At 37.0% G+C, this 16,383-nt stretch overlaps 1 gene segment (V, D, J or C); it reads right to left on the minus strand.

The window, feature by feature from the left end:
- The window catches only part of LOC114492091, a 49,334-nt gene that overhangs the window by 20,044 nt on the left and 12,907 nt on the right, over nucleotides 1–16,383 (minus strand). The window contains 1 exon segment of the C gene segment in view: nucleotides 14,949–14,960. Within this exon segment, the coding sequence occupies nucleotides 14,949–14,960 (12 nt within the window).

Genomic DNA, 16,383 nt, shown 5'->3' on the forward strand with positions numbered 1-16,383 from the left:
GCTAGGATGTGACAGAGCCATGGCCAGAGCCCACATATACCCAACTCCTAGCCCCCTGCTCTCTTTCTGGCAGCAGGCTGCCTTATGGAATACAACCTTAATTTGTTCAATGCAGCATAGCAATGTTAGTGGTAAACAAATTGATTTTTTTTGACACTGTGATTTTTTTAATATCTATTTTTTTTAGATTTTATTTATTTTTTTTAAAGAGGGGAGGGGAGGGAGAAAGAGAGAGAAACATCAATGTGTGGTTGCCTCTCACATGGCCCCCACTGGGGACCTGGCCCCACAACCCAGGCATGTGCCCTGACTGGAAATCGAACCTGTGACCCTTTGGTTCACAGCCCACGCTCAATCCACTGAGCTACACCAGCCAGGGCAACAAATTGATTTTTAATAATAGCCTGACTTAAGCTTCATTGGGAAGATAAATTTGTTGTGATTTGTTCCACACCATGAAATACATTCTAAAACCAAACAAAAATGAGTTTCACATTGTCTTCATATTTGTAGGATTCAAAACACTTACTTTTCCACTAACGTGAGTATCAAGGATCATTTGTGCTTCTGGAGAGGGAGCCTAGAATGTCATGGCTGGGAGAGACTTCAAAGATCAGCTATTGACTTCCTTGGGTGTTTGGATGAAAGAGTCTAGAAAGGTCCAGAGAGGTTTCACAACTTGACAAGGCATCCAACTTCAGAGGAACACATAAGAAATCAAGTATTCTGATTCCTGGTTCAGTTATATTTTTAATAGACAAATACCCAGTTTTCTTTGGTCTTTTATTCTGGCATTTATCATTTGAAATAGTTTCTGGGTATCCTCTCAGTCCCATAGCCTGACCTCCTTCCCTGAAGTGGCCATAGAATGGCCTGGGTGAGCTGGCATTTTCTTTTTCTCTGTGACTTTTCACTGTTGTCTCAGGTGCTCTTCTGTGGGAAAGGGGTGTGTATGGCAGGCACAAGGTGGGTATATCCTGAAATTCAGCTCTCCCTGGAAGGAAGCAGCTCATGTTGTCAGTGCCAGGCAAGCTCATCCTCAATGGGGAATAGAGGAAAAGGGACAATGTGTGGGGACTGGGTTTACCAAGGTGTTGTCCATTCCTGGCTGGGACCAAGCCTCATGCACAGAGACTCAGAGCACTTTGAGAAAATGTATGGGATACCAACCCAAGAAGTAAATAAATATGGCACAGGGCTATCCTCAAGGGATATGGACCTTGAACTATATTCATCTCCACCTCTTGCTCCCTGTGTTGGTATATACTCTTTGAGGGCTATAGACAAATTGTAGTATATTCAATGGAGAATACCAGGCTGTTGAAGAGACTTCAAACCATGTACAGGGAGGAACAGCTAAAAAACCTGGGGAAAGAAGACCAAAGGAAGGGATATCTCTGAGGGTGTTTGATCTTAGTCTTTGGATATCTGTTGGGGAAGAACTGGCTTATTAACACATGTCTGCTATTGCATTCTATTTATTGTGATGTGTTGGTTTCATTGAAATATATGAGAAAAATTACAGATATGTATTTTTCTTTTTAAATTTTATTTATTTTAGATAGATGGGAAAGGAGGGAGAAAGAAAGAGAAACATTGGTGTGAGAGATGCATCAAATAGTTTCCTCTCGCATGCCCCCAACTGGGGACCTGGCCTGCAACCCAGGGCATGTGCCCTGACTGGGAATTGAACCAGTGACCCTTCAGTTTGCAGGCCAGCACTCAATACACTGAGCCAAACCAGCCAGGGCTACAGATATGTATTAATAGTTCAAAAAGAGAGGTTAGTTGCAATGCAGAATCTGAAACCATGTTAATGAACTTTACCTATTCTGTTAGATTAAAATCTATTGGTCTATCTTATATTTTGGATGGAATTTTCACTTGTATGTGCTTTTGTAACATAATCCTTTGGTCAAATTGGGAAACATTTGTTCATGAGTTAAGCAACTTCCATATGTTGAGACACTTCATTATACAAGATCAAAATACCACAGTAGTTAATACCACCACTTATATCTTTAAATAAGAAAATTATTTAAATTGTGGGGAGGCATCCAACTTGTGGTGGCAGATACAAGTTTTTCTAGACTCGAATTTTTGCCTAATGCTTAAACTTTTATCATTATTAACAATTATTAGTTATTTTTCTTGGTGTGACAAGCTCATTTTATTAATTTTTAAGGAGATGACTGCCAAGTACCCACATCTGAATAACTATAGTTTGTCTGTCATTCTTTCAAGCAAAAATGGTCTTTCATGGAAAAAGTGGCTCATTCCGCTTTCAACTCAAGCAATTGCATAAATGTTTTTCCTTGGGATAATTATCATAATTTGGAATGTAGCAGAAGTGCTTTATGTGTACTTCCTCTTTTGCCATACAGAATGCTAAAAATACATATATTCAAGAGTTAACATTGAATGAAATTGAGTTTTTTATTTTATTTTGTCAATGTAAGGACTGAATTGTGTCCTACCAAAGTTCTTATGTTGAAGTCCTCACTCCCAGTGTCTAGACTGTGACACTATTTGGGGATAGAGCCTTTAAAGAGATGATTAAGTTGAAAATGAGGTCCTTAGTGTTTGAGCCAACCCAACATGACTGGTGTCCTTACAAAAAATGAAAATTTGGACTCACAAAGAGATGAGACATGCATGCACAGAGGAAAGACCATGTGAAAAGGTGGCCTGTGGCGAGCCTAGGAGAGAGGCCTTGGGAGAAATCAACTCTGTTAGGCATCTTGATTTGGATTTCTAGCCTCAAAAGAGAAAATATATTTCTACTATTTAAACCACCAAGTATTTTCTTATGTCAGCCATAGCAAACTAACATAAACAATGATATTTTAAAGGGTAACTGGCTTCTCCCACCCTCAACAAATATGTGGCAGTGAAGAATATAATGGCTACAAATACAGAATGCATGCCACTGCCTTGATTCATTTCACTAAAGGGCTAGTAGTTTTATCCACCATTGCTTTTGCATCATCAGTGAAAATGTCAACAAAATGAAAAAGGCAAATCATATTTTGTTATTATTATCCTGAAAAGGTGTTGAGGCCCCTGGAGGCTCATGGACCGTAATTAAAGAACCACTGTCCTAATTCTACGTTGTTTGTGCTGCCAGACTTGCCACAGCAGTATCAACCCCGGGCCTCCTCTGCTGCCTCACCTCTCCCTACCTGTTTGCTAGTGATTAGCAAACCAATTTTATCACATGCTTTGACTGATCAAAGCAGCCTTTCAGTTCTAAAAAATGATGAAATTGACTCAAGTATTTTGGTTGCAATTTCTAGTCAAAGACCATAGGTCTGTGTGTCATCTCCCTCAGGTTTCTTTTGCTTGGTGGTACTCAGGGGGTCAGATGCTGGGTCCATGATAATTGTGCTTTGGTGATAGGAGGACTCAGTGAAGGCCGAGAAGTCTGACCATATTACATTCAGTATCCATACTATATTTTTGTGACAATACTTCAGCCTTTCCATTAAACACAACATTTACTTGTTTAAGTGACAGGTAGTTGAAATGGAGTTTTGGGCAAAACCATGAAGAGGAGGAATAGATCAACATGACTTGCAGGTTAATGCATCAAATAATATATTCAGCAACTGGACAGGAATGAAGAGGCCAGGCTTTTGAACTAAGACCCATATAAGGGCCCAAGAGTGGATAAATCTGGTCATGTTCCCCTCAGGTAAGAAGACCTCAACACACTTCGACTTTTGTCAAAACCTTCTCTTACCTTCCCTATGATGCCCATCCAACTGAAGGAGATATGAACTTGGCAATAAACTGATTGGAATTCCTTGGTACATCTGTATAAGAATGGAACATTTGCAACCCCACACCAGTGGAGGACTTGATTTTGAACTATTATCATTTCAGATATTAAAAGGTGGTGATTTTAGTACAATGCCTCACTTACACCTATGTCTTAAGAATAATCCAAAAAGTGCAACATCATCATTAGCAATTTTCTTATTTATTTTACCTATACAGTCAGTAAAAGAGTTCATTGTTATCTTAGAAATATGTCATATGAACATATAGTTTTAATTTGTTCAAAGGTATACTATAAGTTCAGGAAGTTCTTTGAGTAGAGTAGCAACCTTTAAGAAAGTATGCTAATTTTCAAGAAACATATTGCATTTCAATTTTTCATTGTTTAAACTTGATGCAGACTTCGTGGCCACTTAAAAATAAAAACTTTAAGTAGCATTCTAAAATTTTGAGACATTCAAAAAAGAGATGAACAGAATCAATACCTATAGACTCATCACCTAAATTAAAGAATTGTTAATGTTTGCCATACTCTGTATTTTGGTCAATTATTTAGAAAATAAATTACAAACACCATTAGAATCCTAAACAGTTTAGTATGCATTGAAAATATTAAACATGTAAAGGGTCTTCTTTAAGAAGAAGGAAGAAAGGAAAGAGAAAGGAACATAATTATAAATAATAAAATGGCAACAAATACATACCTATCAATAATCACTTTACATGTAAATGGATTAAATGTTTCAATCAAAGGACATAGGGTAGCTGCATGTATTAGAAAACAACACCCATATATATGTTTTTCAGTGACAGGAAAAATTAAAAAACACACAAACACGTGGAGGTTAAATAACATCTTATTAAACAATGAATGGATTAACAGGGATCAAGGAACAAATCAGAAGTTACCTTGGGACAAATAAAAATGAAAACACAACAACCCCAAACCTATGGGACATAGCAAAAGCCGTCCTAAGAGGGAAATTCACAGCAATATAGGCCTACCTTAAAAAACAAGAAAAATTTCAAATAAACAATCTAACCTTACATTTAAAGGAACTAGAAAAAGAACAACAAAGCCCAAAGTGATTAGAAGAAAGATGTAATAAAGATTAGAGCAGAAATAAATGACATAGAGACTAAAAAATACAAAAGATCAATGAAACCAAGAGGTGGTTCTTTGAAAAGATAAACAAGACTGACAAACTTCTAACCAGACTCATCAGGAAAAAAAGAGAGAGGACCCAAATAAATAAAATCAGAAATGAAAGAGGAGAAGTAACAATTGACAACATAGAAATACAAGGAATAGTAAGAATATTTTATGAATCACTATATGCCAACAAATGGAACAAACTGGACAAAAATAGATAAATTCCTACAAACATGCAATCTTCTAAAACAGAATCAGGAAGAATCAGAAAATCTGAATAGATCCATTACAATCAATGAAATTGAAGTAGTAATCAAAAAAATTCCCAGCAAAAAAAGTCTTGGACCAGATGTTTCACAAGTGAATTTTACCATACATTCAAAGAAGAATTAACATCTCTCCTCAAACTACTCCCAAAAATTCAAGAGGAGGAAAGACTCTCAAGCTCATTTTATGAGGCTAGCATTATTCTGATTCTAAAACCAGAAAAAGACATTACAAAGAAAGAAAATTATAGGCCAATATCCCTGATGAACATAGATGCTAAAATCTTTAACAGAATATTAGCAAACTGACTCTAGTGATGCATTAAGAAGATCATATACCATGATCAAGTAGGATTTATTCCTGGAATGCAAGTTTGGTTTAATATTGTAAATCAATTAATGTGATATGCCACATAAACAAAATGAAAGATAAAAATCACATGATCATTTCAATAGTTGCAGAAAAATAATTTGATACAATTCAGCACCCACTTATGATAAAAACTCTCAGCAGAGAGGGTATAGATAGAACATACTTGAACAAAATGAAGGCCATATGTGACAAACCCATAGATAACATTTTACTGAATGGAGAAAAATTAAAAGCATTTCCCTTAAGATCAGAACAAGACACGAACGTCTGCTTTTACCACTCTTATTCAACATGGTACTGGAAGTCTTAGCCACAGCTATAAGACAAGAGGAAGAAAGAAAAGGCATTCAAATTGGAAAGGAAGAAGTAAAACTGTCCTGATTTGCAGATGACATACTGTGTAGAGAACCCAAAGGACTCCACTGAAAAACTATTAGAACTAATAAATGAATTCAGTAAAGTAACAGGATACAAAATTAATATTCAGAAACTGGTTTTATTTATATATACCAATAATAAAGTATCATAAAGGGAAACCAAGAAAGCAATCTCATTCATAGTTGCATCAAAAAATACCTAAGAATAAACCTAACCAAGGATGTAAAAGACCTGTACTCAGAAAACTATAAGGCACCGAAGAAAGAAGTCAAAGAAGACAAAATAAATTGAAGCATATACTATGTTCATGGATAGAAAGAATTAATATCATTAAAATGTCCATACTACCCAGAGCAATCTATAGATTCAACACATTCTTTATCAAAATACCAATGGCATATTTTACAGAACTAGAATACATAATCTAGGAATTTATATGGAACCACAAAAATCTCTGACTAGCCTCAGTAATATTGTGAAAGGAGAACAAAGTTGGTGGTAACATGGTACCCAATATGAAACTATACCACAAGTCCATTGTAATAATCAAAAAAGAAAAAAAAAGACATAAAAATAGACACAGAGCTCGATGGAACAGCATAGAAAGCCCAGAAATAAACCCATGCCTTTATGGTCCGTTGATATTTGACAAAGGAGGCAAGAACATACGATGAAGAAAAGACAGTCTATTCAATAAATGGCAGTGGGAAAATCGGACAGATGTGTGCAAAAAATGAAACTAGACTACCTTCTTACACCACACACAAGAATAAATTCAAAATGGATTAAAGGATTAAATATAAGACTCAAAACCACAAAAATCCTAGAAGACAACACAGGCAGTAAAATCTTGAACATCTATTGTAGCAGTATTTTTTTCTGATATATCTTTTTAGGCAAGGGAAACAAAAGAAAAATAAACAAATGGGATTACATCAAACTAAAAAGTTTTTGCACAGCAAAGAAAACCATCAACAACAGAAACAACAACAAAGAGGCAACCTACTAAATGGGAGAACATATTTTCCAATGAGACATCTTACATGGGGTTAATATCCAAAACTTGTAAAAGAACTCATACTACTCAACACCAAAAAAACCAAACAAACAATACAATACAATTTAAGAAATGGGCAGAGAACATATAGATGGCCCATAGACATATGAAAAGATACTCAATGTCACTAATTGTTGGAGAAATGCAAATTAAAACCACAATAAGTTATCGCTTCACACCTGTCAGAATGGCTATCAACAATAAACCTGCAAATGACAACTGTTAGCGAGGATGTGGAGAAAAAGAAACCTTTGTGCTATGTTGGTGAGAAGGCAGACTGGGGCAGCCACTGTGCAAAACAGCACAGGGTTTCCTCAAAAGATTAAAAATGGAACTACCTTACAACCCAGTGATTCCACTCTTGGGGATTTATCTGAAGGAATTGAAAACACTAATTCAAAAGAATATATGCACCTCTATGTTCATTTCAATGTTTTTTATTTTTTATTTTTTATTTTTACAATAGCTAAGCTATGGAAGCAACCCAAGTGCCCAACAAAAGACAAGTGGATATAAAAGCTGTGGTACATACATATAGTGGAACATTACTCAGCCATAAAAAGAATGAAATCTTACCTTTTGTGACAGCATGGATGGACCTAGAGGGCATTATGCTCAGTGAAATAAGTCAGTCAGAAAAAGACAAATGCCATCTGATTTAACTTATATGTGGAATCTAAAGAGCAAAATAAATGAAAAAAAATTGAAACAGATTCATAGATGCAGATAGAGAACTGGTGGTTGCCAGAGGGGAAGTGAGTAGGATGGATGGGTGAAAGAGGTGAAGGGACTAAGAGGCACAAACTGGTAGTTACAAAATAGTCATGGGGAAGCAAATTAGGGTACTGGAAATACTGAGGGGAAAGCTATGTAAATCATGATTGTCTAACCACTAAGCTGTATACCAGATACCAATACATAAAAAAGAAGTGCAAATGGTTCTTAACATTTTGAAAGATGCTCTAATTTGTTTATAATAAGAGGAATGGAAATTAAAACTATATTCTTGTGTAATCTCACCTATTTAACTGAAAAAAAAGTTTCACAAATTCAAAAAAATTAAACATGTTTTTCCACATATCCATAATACTACAGTTTCCCACCTAAAAAGGTTAACAATTCTCTAAAATAATTAAATAGCCAATTCATGATGAAATTTTTCTCATTGTCCCCAAAATGTCTTTTACATTTTTTAAATAGCTTTCAAAAACAAGGATTCAAACAAAGACTATGCATTTAATTTGGTTAGTAAATCTTTGAAGTTTCTGTAGTGTGTGATATTTTTCTGTCCACTGCTTTCCCTCCACTGCATTTCTTTCCCTTTTCATCCCTTCGATTGAAGGGATGGGGCCTATTGTCTGCAATGGCTCACCTTCTGATTTGCTGGTTGTTTCTTTGTCTAGTCCTTTAACTTGTTCTTCCAGCTCCCTTGTCTACTGTTAGAACTAAAGGTTTGATTACCTTTAGTTAGTTAATTTATTTTTGGCAGGATTACTGTGTAGGTGATGTTGTGCCCTGCATACTACATCATGTCAAGACAAACATCAGGACTTGATAAGGCTAATCAATCACTAGGATAAGAGGGTGACAGAAAAATCTATCTTTTGTAAAGTTATGTATTCCCATTGCAACCAGCAAGAAACCTGAGACTGTAAAATGTTTTTAAACTTTCATTTTCTGGCTTGGAACTTATTTTTTTCTGCATGGTTTCTTGTGTGAAATAGGCAGGTGGTCATACTTCTTTTTTTTCTGTTACTCTGAATGCCTCCAGTCTGCTATACCAGAAGAAAGTTATGGGTTTATCATCATATGGTGAAAAATTAATATTTAAAAGAGCCTGCTCCTTTAGAAAATAAGTAGTCCAAAGATAAGTACCATTTCTGTGCTAAAAATGAGTGTTTCACTGAAAGTGTCATCTTTGTAAGTTGTTTATATTCCCTCAAAATGGCTCTTTCAATGTTATTTTGATTGAGTTGATGTATTCTATCTTTTAAAGGCCATAAACCCAGTTATTTTTGAACAGCATGGGAGGAGGCTGAGGTATCGTTTTCTTTCCCCATGCAGTACTTTGCTCTTCTGGATGTAAAAAGAGCATTTGACTGGTGTGCTAACTGGTGATTGTAATCCCAAAATGAAGGGATTAATGTGCTCTTAGACAAAACATGCAGGTTTAAGAGAAGAGTGAAAGAGAGCCTAGGCTTCGTAAAGTCTGAGGTCTGTGGAATTAACCACTGACTGGTCCTCTGAAGTTAACAGAGATACTGCTTAGTTCCCAGGGAACATCTGTCAAAAACATCATTTAGGTGTGTAGGCATAAATTGTGCCTTTGCTCTAGGATGATGGGACAGCTTGGTGGCATTAGGTCAGAGAGAGAGATGACTTGACTCAAATAATATTCCCAGTCCTGCTAGATATTCCACTATCTTCAAGGAACAGCTCAAGATTCCTCTTCTAGAGCTCTTCCCAGCCAACTCTACCCAACACACATTTTCCCCCTCACTGTCCGTCTGTCTACTTGTGATTTTCTGATAGCTCAGGTTTTATTTATGAGGAGCCTGTATTCATCATCATATCACTGGGACATTTGTCCAGTGTCACTTATGACTTTCTTGCCATCTCTGCCCCTCCATTTGACAGGTTTTTTTTCATCAAAACAAGGCACACGAAATGCTAGGGTTTGGGGATTCGGGGTTAGTTTCACTTGGTGGATCTGCTTTGGTGTGGCCTTTAGAAATACATTATTTAAAAGTGATATGGACTCTGCAAGCATGTCATATTACAGTGAGATGGAATGCAATTCACATCAACCATTGTAACCATTTTTGTACATTTGTAGTACATGTTTTAGCATTTAGTAATGCACCAAGCTCTTGAAGGGAGGAGTTATGTACATTGGACAGGCATGGGTTCATCCTCTTGGTTCATCATACACAAGTGGGAGACCCAGGATACAGGCTCACGGTCATTATTGGTCCCATTCCTTTCACTTCTCCCCTGATATTCTCTTCTACATTGTCATGAGTGTAGTTAATAAATGTTAAAATATGTGGCTGGGATTACTTATAACTAATGACTTTGGTGATACTTGTTCATTCTGAAACCATCGTAGTAGACAATATGGAGTAACCCCCTAAAGAAATGAGTCTGTAGGCAAGGGGCAATGAAACTCATACTTTATTTCCCTGTAACACTCAGAGGACTCCTCCTGTTGCTGAGACATACACAGTGGATCACAGTTGGGTGTTTTTGAACAAAGGTTTAATAAACTTCAAACTCCGTGGTACGTAGTCACAGTGAAACACAGCAGCACAAAAACCCTCTGCTTCCTTTTTTTCTTTGCTTGGCATTGTGCCATCACCACCCTCTGATGTCTAGAACACCTCAGAAATCTCCTTTCGACAATGTTGTTATTGTGGTTAAATGCTATACCACTCAGAGGCCCAAAATTATTACAATCACACAAATCAATAAGTAAAACACTAAAATTAAAAAATAAATGGATGAAGAACAAATGAAGAAAGCCACTTGTTGGTTAACAAACTTGGAAAAAATGTTTCAGCTTTCCACTAATAAAAAATGTAAACAAAACATTAACAAACCATTTTCTTACCAATATTTAAGCAACATTCTTTTTTTAAAAGGAAAGTTGAAGTTCTGCATACGTGTGAGATGTTAAAACTATAAATTGTTATATTTTTATTGGAAGCCAATTGATTAATATCAAGAGGGTGAAAAAATTTATACTAGTTTGAACAAATATTTTCATTTTGAGGAATTTGCTGAGAGAGAATGTTAATAATATATATGTTTGAACATAAAGTGAGGTTCATTATCCTTGGAAAAGAGAGAGTCTGCCTATATTTGATTCCTTGCAAATTATAAAAAGCAATATTATAATGCTTTCATATAGTTATTTTGCACAGTTCAGTACAGTTTAATGAAGACACCACATCTTGGAATGATCTCAAGCAATGCTAGTTCATGGGATTAATGAAAAAGATGACTATGACATAATGTAACAGAAACTTACTCACTACTCTTGAGAGTATGCCTATGAAATTACAAGTGTTTTATAATATTTAAACACTTTTTAAAGTAAATGTTTTGATGTGGAGATCAAGAATACCATTTGCAGGATAAATAGCAAAACAACTGTTCTAATGTTATGTGAATAGATATTGTGGTTCCAAAATGTTTTTAGTGATAGCTTCATATAAGGATTCATAACGTGCTATGATTTAAATAATTTAGACACAAGTGAGATTGATGTGCTTTGGAAAAATGTTTGAAGATTAAAAAATAGCTCTAGTGATGACAAGTGCATTGATTTGAGATACCTGTGGAGCATTTGAATAAAGTTTGTAAACCATGAGAGTGAGAAAAAGTAGTATTTCAAAATTAATATACTATTTTATATAATATGTGATTTTAAATATGTATGTGTAACTAAATTGATATGTAAAAATTTTTGAAGTAGAACTTGACAATTTTGTCTACAACCCATTTATATATTCAAGTTGGCCAAAACCCTAATTTGATTCTTCTATTTGAGGAAATGGAGGCTTAGTTCAGATTTTGTATGTATACATTTTAACATATAAACCTTATATATGTTTCCTCATGTACATATATGATACTTTAAAAAATAAAAAGTTATAAGTACAGATATGTTCATCACAGCAATTTTTACAATAGGAAAAATGTTGAAGCTTCCTAAATTCTCAGTCATAAAAAAGCTGATTAAGTAAACTACAATATATTCCTAGATATGGTATTATTGTGGCTTATTAAAATACTGATTAGGGAAAGCATCTAATAACATAGAGAATTGATTGTACAATGTTAAAGAAGACACGAATATGAGTAAAGAAACTTTACTTTTCCCAGTCAGGGTACATGCCTGGGTTGCAGGCCATGACCCCCAGCAACCGCACATTGATGTTTCTCTCTCTTTCTCCCTCCCTTCCCTCTCTAAAAATAAATAAATAAAATCTTAAAAAAAAGAAAAGAAAAAACTGTTTTAAAAAAGAGAAACTTTACTTTTCATCACACACATTCTTGTGAGATGGCGTATACTGAAATAGTAACTGCAGTTGGTTTTTGTTGGCAGGCTTCATTTCTTTCAACATAAAATTTTATTACCATTTCCAGGGGAGAGAGGAGCTCAGGTCACTGGGTCCTAGCTCCAAGTCAGTGCAGCCCAGCTTCTCAGTGCAGTCATCCATCTGACTCACTTTCTGACAAGGATGCTTGCCTCACTGCTGATGGCTTTCAACGACTACAGAGTTATTCCTGCTACTGGAGTGAAATCTGTTTCTCCAGGTATCCTCCCCTGTCCTCATTGACCCTAACTCTGCCCTCTGCCACAATGGTTAATGTTCTTGGCTGTAGGCTTTACTGAGCTTCTTCCTGTCCAGGAAGATAAGTGCCTGTTTTGGGAGCCCCCAATTCTCCTTGTATGATCACATTGAGCCTCCAAACAAAGTCAGAACAAAGTTTTGTCTTTCCTCTTAGACAGTGTTCCTCAAGCTTTGAAAATTCTGCTACAGTTGCTTTGGTCTTTAGTTTATGACCATTATCTCTATTAGAGTATAATGCTCCCTTCCTCCCACTCAAACCTTAGAAAAGCTAAAGCCTCCATTTATTTCCATCAAATAAATTACAGCTGACCCTTGTACAACACAGGTTTGAACTGCACGGATTCACTTATACATAGGGTTTTATAAAAAAATTATATTTTTTTTAGAGAGAGGGAAGGGAGGGAGAAAGAGAGGGAGAGAAACATGGATATGAGAGAGAAACATCAATCAGTTGCCTCTTGTATGCGCCCTGACCGGGGACTGAACCCACAACCCAGGCATGTGTCCTGACTGGGTATATGTAGGTTTTAAAAAATAAATATACAGTTTTCTCTCTGTATACCAGGTTTTGTATCCACAAATTCAACCAACTGTGGATGCAGAGGGCCAACTATATGCATCATTCTATGCTTTTTTATATAAGGGACTTGGATTTTCATATGGGGGTGGTCCTGGAACCAATCTTCCTCAGGTACTGAGGGATGACTGTAAAGATTTGAGGGAGTGAAAAGTTATATGTGGGTTTACAACTGAGCAGGCTTAGGCTCCCTTAACCCCACATGGTTCAAGGTTAACTATAGTGTGAATTGGTTTCAGATTATTTCCTGATACTAGGTTTTGATGGGAATAGAATTAAAACAAATGAGGATGTGATGGGGAGGAGAATTTGAGGAAAGGGTACAGGAAGAGGAGAATGGGTGATGTACTTTATGGTTTGTAGAGGGTTGGCAGCTGGCACCTCCCTTAGTTATTGACAAGATGTTGTATTATTCCAGCCACAGCTAAGCACTTTCAGAGAGCAGAGTGTGGATTCTGTAGGATTCGAGGGTTCTGCACTCATTGAATTCTCATATTTTCTTTCAGAGACCTTAAGAAAATACATATTCTAATACTGACCTTTACTTTTCTGGAGCAATCAGGTTAGTATCAATTCAAGTGATGAATACTCTGAGTCCACAACAGTATTTTTCCTGATACTAATGTCTTTGTTTCTCTCATTGCACTTTGCCCCGTCCTTCCTATCTTTCTTAGCTTTACTAAGTGGGTAGTGCACAACAGGGACCATTTTCTTGGGGTAAAAAACCCCCCAAAAGCAATAAAACAAAACACAAACCAACAAGTAAAATAAATCCACAGACTTTAGGAAGATCCAGGGTACAATCTCTTATAAACAGTTGCAGTAGAAGGACATTCTTGCAAGGCCTGACAAAAACTGGCAATGATTTCTGATGAGCAGAGTCCCCATCGCCATTGTCTTACATTTGAAGAGAGGAAAGGTTCTACTGCCAATGCCTTTTAATGCCTATCCAGTGTATGATCACCACGTGGGATTCAGAGAGAAAGATGGGCAAGGTCAGTGAGATAAGAAAGCATTATGTCAAAATTCTGGATAGATTTTTAGATTTTGCTAAAGTACATGTAGAGTTGTAATACCTACTTTCCAATAATTCCCTTAACTCTCAGTCTTCTTAATTCCCAGCAGGAAATGTTAAATCCATGAAGATGCTCAGGAGAAAGTCTCCCAGTCTCTGTCTTTGAGCAGGTGTTATATGTGATTGATGGATCACAGTATGGGAATGTTTAAGAAGCTGATTCTCATGCCCTGCCCTGGCGGATGCTTCCTGGGTAGTTGGCAGTTGAGACCCACATCTGTTGTGAACTGGCCCAAAGCCAGTAGCTTTTGTTCTCTGAATTGGAAAGGAACTCCAATGTGAGGTGTTAGGGGTACAGGGAACCACAGGATGTGGACATTCTGGGTCTCTGGTGTCTTATAAGAAAGATGCATCTGTTGGATGAGGCAGCTGGTGAGAAAACTGAGTCAGCAGGGGACACGAGCAGTCTCCCAGCACTCAGGTCCCATCTGCCCCACTGCTTTCTACCTCTCTCTTAGAACACGGGCTTTTCCAGCTTTATTAGCCAATCTGCATAGTCAGGTCTGACTACTGGGATCAGAGTGAGGTTGTAAACAATGCCGAACTAGGAGATCATTCCTCCAGATGTGATGGAGACTAGATGGCTTGTAGTGTGGAAGCCAAAAAGCATGGCAGAACCATCCTAATCCCTCCTGGCAAGAGCTTTATTTGCACTCATAGTTGAGTTGATTAGTGTGTGTAGGATAAAGCCTCAGTTTTTATCACTGAACTCTCTACACGCAGAAACAATGTATAGGAATTGGTAGAAATACAGGGTCTGGCGCAAATAGTGCTCCTTTTTAATTACAAATCATAAGCATATAGTGCCGTAACATAACCATATCACACTCAAGCACATCACATGACTATTTAGGTGAAATGTTTAAATTGCTGTCCATCTCATGTGAGACATTCATATACCTCACCAATCATACTCTAGCATGCCTTACTTCTGCTGGACCCTGTATATCCAGGTAGAAATACAGTGTGATTAGAGACCTGTTTAATCAAAGCTCTTGGGGTCTGCGTTAAAGATAGAAAAAGATTTTCCTCTGGAGTCAGATTCACTTACTTTACCTTGAGCCTCTAGACTAACCCAAGATTATGCTGACTTGCTCCAGGTTATTTTTGAGTAGACTCGGTCTGCCATAAATACATGGTAGAGTGAGGTGTGGTATTAGGGGAACAAAAGTAGACCAGAGTTTTGGAGTCCTCTGAGGTGACAATGTTTCCTTCTTCCATCGAAGGTGTATGATCTGGACAGCTCCCGTTAGCGTCACAGTACCAGTGCACTCAAACCTTTGCCCAGGAGCTTCGTAGGCTTCATCTATCCCATCGAATCCAAGTTCAGTTTGGAGCCTTTACAGGGGTGATATGTAAATAGCCCAACCTTTTCTGATGGCAAATATAGTGGTGAAGTAGCTGGATCTGGGTTTAGGTAGAAACTTCTGAGTAGGGCACCTTCAAGAGCCGTAACATCAATGGAGTTCAGATGCAGTTCTAAAATGCTACTCTGGGGACAGATCTCTGAGAAAAATGCCCCCCAATGGCACAAGGTGGTGTTGACTTCCAGACCTGCATGTGTCATGTGTCGGGTAGGAAGCAAAAACAAATGTAGGAAGGGATCTGTTTTACATCATTTCCCTGTTGAGAAGCAAAAGATTTGGGAACGATCATTGCTGGAGGGTTTAGGGCCCTGGTGAGGGAGGCTGGGAGGAAGCACAGAGAGTTAAGAAGTTTGTAGAGTATCAACACTCTGTGGATAGATTTCAAAGAAGAAGTGTAATTTTTAAAGTGGAGGCAGAGGAGTCAAGGTTAGAGAAAGATATTTAGAAATAAATGCTGCAGCAGACACTAAGAGAATGATTGGATATAGAACTGTAACACTGAGAACATTTTTATGATGTCATACTATCTTAAGGTAGCCCAATCTTGAGCTTTTTGCTCCCGATGGCTGCCTGGGATAACAAAGAAATGGAAGAGGAAATCTCTCCATAGAGGAAGAAATTTAAAAATTTAACTTGTACATTGATCTCGTAATAGTAATGAGAATGCATAGGCAATCCCTTTGGAAGTTACCTTCAAAGGGAAATACTAGAAAACACAAATAAACCAGAGCATTTACAGAAAAAAAGGAAAATCCATGCTTAATGAATGGTCAGACTTAACACAGCTTAGAACATATAATTTTCTATCAGAATACTGATAATAACATTTTGGTGAACTTGGGTCTGAATGCCTTGTGTTGGGTAACAATGGCAGCTGCTGTTTTGCCTGAGTTCAGTCAGGAGACATAGGGAACAATTAGTCTGATCCCTGATACTGTTGTTTAGCAGAGCCTTTGGCTCAGAAACACATTGAGATGTCTTGTGTTTTTCATGTTTT

The sequence above is a fragment of the Phyllostomus discolor genome, chromosome 1 (assembly GCF_004126475.2).
Source record: "Phyllostomus discolor isolate MPI-MPIP mPhyDis1 chromosome 1, mPhyDis1.pri.v3, whole genome shotgun sequence".
Classification (NCBI taxonomy): Eukaryota; Metazoa; Chordata; class Mammalia; order Chiroptera; family Phyllostomidae; genus Phyllostomus; species Phyllostomus discolor.